Raw genomic sequence first — 4,121 nt, forward strand, 5'->3', positions numbered from 1 at the left:
AATAATAATAATAATAATAATAATAATAATAATGATAATAATAATAATAATAATAATAATAATGATAATAATAATAATAATAATAATAATAATAATAATGATAATAATAATAATAATAATAATAATAATAATAATAATAATAATAACAATAATAATAATGATAATAATAATAATAATAATAATAATAATAATAATAATAATAATAATTTGCCCTTCAGAACCAATCGGACCGGGTCGTGACGTCAGCAGCTGTCACTCTAGCAGAACCTGTAAAAAGTTTTCACACCCTTTGAACTTTTCATCAGACCGGAAGTGGATCAGAACCAGGAAGTGGTTTCCATCATTTTACAGGTAAAATCTGAAAAGTGCGGAGTGTGTCTTTTTTAATGAGAATCAGAACTCTGCGTTCTGATCACCTCAGCTCTAGACTTTGACTAGGCCACCAACACTGTCCTCCTGCTGGAAGCTGAACTTTGACCCCAGGTTCTGCTCCCCCAGCATGATGCTGCCACCGCCAGGCTGGACAGGTTGAACTGGACCGTCTCTCTGAACGGTTCTGATCCGGTTCTGAACGGCTTCCTGTTGCTCTGACCCTGAATATTCATCAGAACCGAACCGAACGTTCCTCCCGGTTCCCCCGGTCCAGATAAGAAGCGGACCGGTTCGGCCTCCAGCCTGACATGATGATGATGATGATGATGATGATGATGATGATGATGATGATGATGATGATGATGATGTGACCTTCCTCCTCCTCCCTCTTAAAGCGCCGCGGCGCCGCAGCGGCTCAGTCCGACCCGAACACCGAACCCTTCATGGACCGAACCGCGCGGAGGTCCGCTGCTCTCTAACGACCCGAACCGAACCCGGACCAGTTCCTTCTGCGCCTGCGCCATGCCGTCCGGCTCCAGAGGCAGAACCGGATTCTCAGTGCGGGATCTTCTGGACCTTCCGAACCCCGCTGGGGGATCCGGGTCCGGAACCGAGGAGGAGAGCTCCAGGGAGGAACCGGAACCAGAACCGGACCCAGAACCGAAATGTTGGAGCAGGTGGAGCCGAGCAGCAGGTCAGAACTCTTTCATCCTCATCAGAACCGGAACCAGAACCTGTTCTGAGTTCGGGTCAGGTCTTCATGGTTTTAGCCCAACCGGAACCTGATCCAAACTTTTATCGGTAACTTTTATGGTTCTGGTGTGGTTCCGGTCCGGACTGCTGAACCGGGTCTCCGACAGTAATAAAAGTTCTTTTCCTTCCCGCCTCAGAGTCCGGAACCGGCCGACCCGGTGAGCATCCCGGCGCTGCGGCCCGGCTCGGTTCGGCCCAGAAGAACCGGAAGAGGCGGGTTCTGTTCTCCAAGGCGCAGACCTCGGAGCTGGAGCGCCGGTTCCGACAGCAGCGGTACCTGTCGGTTCCGGAGCGGGAGCACCTGGCGGGCCGGATCCAGCTCACCCCGAACCAGGTCAAGATCTGGTTCCAGAACCACCGATACAAGATGAAGCGCGCGCACGCGGAGCGCGGCCACGAGCCGCTGCAGCTGCTTCCGGCGCGCCGCGTCGGGATCCCGCTGCTGGTTCGGGACGGGAAGCCGTCCGAACCGCTGGAGGTTCGGTCCGGGTTCGCCTTGCCGCTGTGCGCCTTCTCCCCGCTGCTGCGCGCCGCCTGCGGGCCGAACCGGACCGGACCGACCCCGCTCCTCTACCCCTGGAGCTGGACCTGAACCCAACCGGACCGAACTTTCCGCTCTGACTGTTTGGGTCCGCTCCGGGGCCCGGTTCGGTTTGTTCTCTTTCCGTGTTCAGTTTATTTATTGTTTGTGGTTCTGAATAAATATGAGGAAGATTCTGACTCGGTTCTGGTTCTTCTGATACAGAAACGGTTCGGTCCAGTTCAGAGTGGAAAATCTAAAACATGATCCAAAAAGAGCTGCTGTTCGGTTCCGACCCAGATGAGCCTTTCTCAGGAGGAGAAGTTCGGATCCAGAAACCAGGAGACTTCCTGCTGCAGGTCCAGTTCGGTACCAGAACCGGTCTGCTTCAACTGGAACTGCGGTGTCACCTGAACTCTTCCAGAACCGGTCCAAACGGAACCGACACCTTGCTGAGGAAGGGCGGGAAGCGGCAGGATCCAGAACCTTCCCGCCCGGCAGCCGGTCCAGTTGTTCCGATCCGGTTCTGGTTCCGGACCGTTTGTGTTTTTTCCTTCTGGTGCCCGCGGGTCAAAGGTCAGAGCGCATTTCTGAAGAAATGAATAATAATGATTGATTATTGAACAGGCCTAGTTAAAGGACGGGAGCAGGAAAAACAATAAATTCTGTTTTACTTTCTGCAGATTAAATTATTTCTGCTTTAATCCAAAATTATTCTGTCCAACCGGTGAAAATTAATTAAATAATTAATTTCTACACTTTTTGCTGATAAAATGTACAGATTTAATTTTAGGGGAAATTTGATAATTTTTATTTGAAATGTTTTAATTTGACTCTGGTGTCGCTTTCAGCGCAGCCAGCAGGGGGCAGCAGCGGCCCGCTGCAGCCGTTTCAGGTCCCGATAATCGATGATCTTCAATCAATGGCGGAAACTTTCAGATTCCCAGTAAATCCGGGAATATTTTTCCTCCCCAGATTATAATCCGGAGCTAATAGGATTTAAGAATCGCAGCGATTCATCCAGACAATAATTTATTAAATATTCAGATTAAACAGATTAAATTAAACCTTAAAGATTATATTAAATTAAAAAACATGAAGATTTAAATTAATGTAAATCTGTGATTATTTTTTTGTGGCAGCATTTCAGCCTCAGGATTTAAAAAAAAAAAAAAGTATTAATGTTTTAAGTTTAAATATTGTGTTACATCACTGACATGTTTAACAATAAGATATTAATAATGGGTAAATTCAGGATGGGATAAATTAATAATTATATTTGTTTTTTCCACCATTGTCTCTGAATGTTTTCCACCTGTTATGAACATTTACTTTATTAAACATTTACATTTAGAAAAATAATGACTTTTTCTTAAAAAGAGTCCGTTTTACTAAATAATATGCTTTATTTTTAAATTGTAACATCATGAAGTTATGAATCATTTATGACTGAATTGTGAAGAAAAAACAGTTTTTTACTCATTATTACTGACAGCATTGAAAATATTGGTAATTTTAAAAACTTATATCAATATTTACATTTATTGGTCTTTGATTCCCAACATGGCTCAGAAAAATTCACAGGATTTAAAGTTTCTGTAACAATATTTAATAAAAACATGTGGAATGGAGCATAAAGGGTGGGAATCAAAGTCCTGACGCAGGATTGGCCCAGTCAAAGTACAGGCGGAGTGTTTGTCCTGGTTCTGTTTGGGAAAACAGGTGAAATTCCTGTAGTGGATTTTCCAGGTCAGGAGCTCGTTGTTCCCCTCAGGAGTCAATGGGTTAAACTCTCTGACTTTATGATGGACAAATAAAAATGTCCATAATCTGAAATGTTTCTATTTGACTTATAATTATTACTTTTCACCCTAATTTCCACCTTATTTGGTTCATGAACTTAACAGGCGGAACTTTTCTAACTAATCTGCCTGAAGCTCTTCATGTGGTTTAACTAGTGGTTTAACATTTAACTAGTGGTGGTCAACATTTAACTAGTTAACCTTCAACAGGATAACTGACCTTTAAGGACTAAATATAATATTAGGTTTTTTAAATTCTGCTGAATAAACATTTTCCACAATCTTTCCTAACAGGTGGAACTTTAAGCTTTACAGGTTTTACATGTTTAAATTAATAAAAAGTACAGAGACGGTGACAGTTGAAGCTTAATTTGTTTTCCATGGTTGAATTTAATTTATGTCCATTAAATGGTTTTTATGGATTTTATACGTTTTAAAGGCAGAAATGAATCATAACAGGGTGGAAAGTTACTGGGACATGAATAATATGAAGAAAATATCAAATGACAAAATAGTTTCAGTAGATTCATTAAGATGCATATTAAAATAAGGTTTAATCCAAAAAACATATATATATATATATATAAAAAAATTCCCTTCTCACCCTCCGTGGGTGGTCTGTTTCATCCTCTGAGCTCGGGTCCTCTACCAGAGGCCTGGGAGCTTGAGGGTTC

The 4,121-nt window shown here is 43.0% G+C and overlaps 2 protein-coding genes across 3 annotated transcripts in view; both read left to right on the plus strand.

Moving 5' to 3' along the window:
* Window positions 1–235: 235 nt before the first annotated feature.
* Window positions 236–2,289, plus strand: nkx2.2b (NK2 homeobox 2b). Of its 2 annotated transcripts, XR_001776083.1 has the most exons (3): window positions 236–1,066; window positions 1,263–1,776; window positions 1,871–2,289. XR_001776083.1 is itself a non-coding variant. In XM_017302153.1 (2 exons), the coding sequence occupies exons 1-2, from the start codon at window positions 895–897 to the stop codon at window positions 1,715–1,717; spliced, it is 627 nt and encodes a 208-aa protein (XP_017157642.1). In that variant the 5' UTR covers window positions 236–894; the 3' UTR covers window positions 1,718–1,845. The 2 variants fall into 2 exon arrangements, 1 of the variants encoding a protein (XP_017157642.1); XM_017302153.1 differs by lacking the exon at window positions 1,871–2,289 and having other exon boundaries at window positions 1,263–1,845.
* The window catches only part of nkx2.4b (NK2 homeobox 4b), a 19,006-nt gene continuing 16,793 nt past the window's right edge, over window positions 1,909–4,121 (plus strand). The window contains exon 1 of the mRNA XM_017302092.1: window positions 1,909–2,221. Coding sequence (XP_017157581.1) covers window positions 1,909–2,221 — 313 coding nt within the window. The remainder of the gene's footprint in view (window positions 2,222–4,121) is intronic.

This window comes from Poecilia reticulata, linkage group LG21 (genome assembly GCF_000633615.1).
Source record: "Poecilia reticulata strain Guanapo linkage group LG21, Guppy_female_1.0+MT, whole genome shotgun sequence".
Classification (NCBI taxonomy): Eukaryota; Metazoa; Chordata; class Actinopteri; order Cyprinodontiformes; family Poeciliidae; genus Poecilia; species Poecilia reticulata.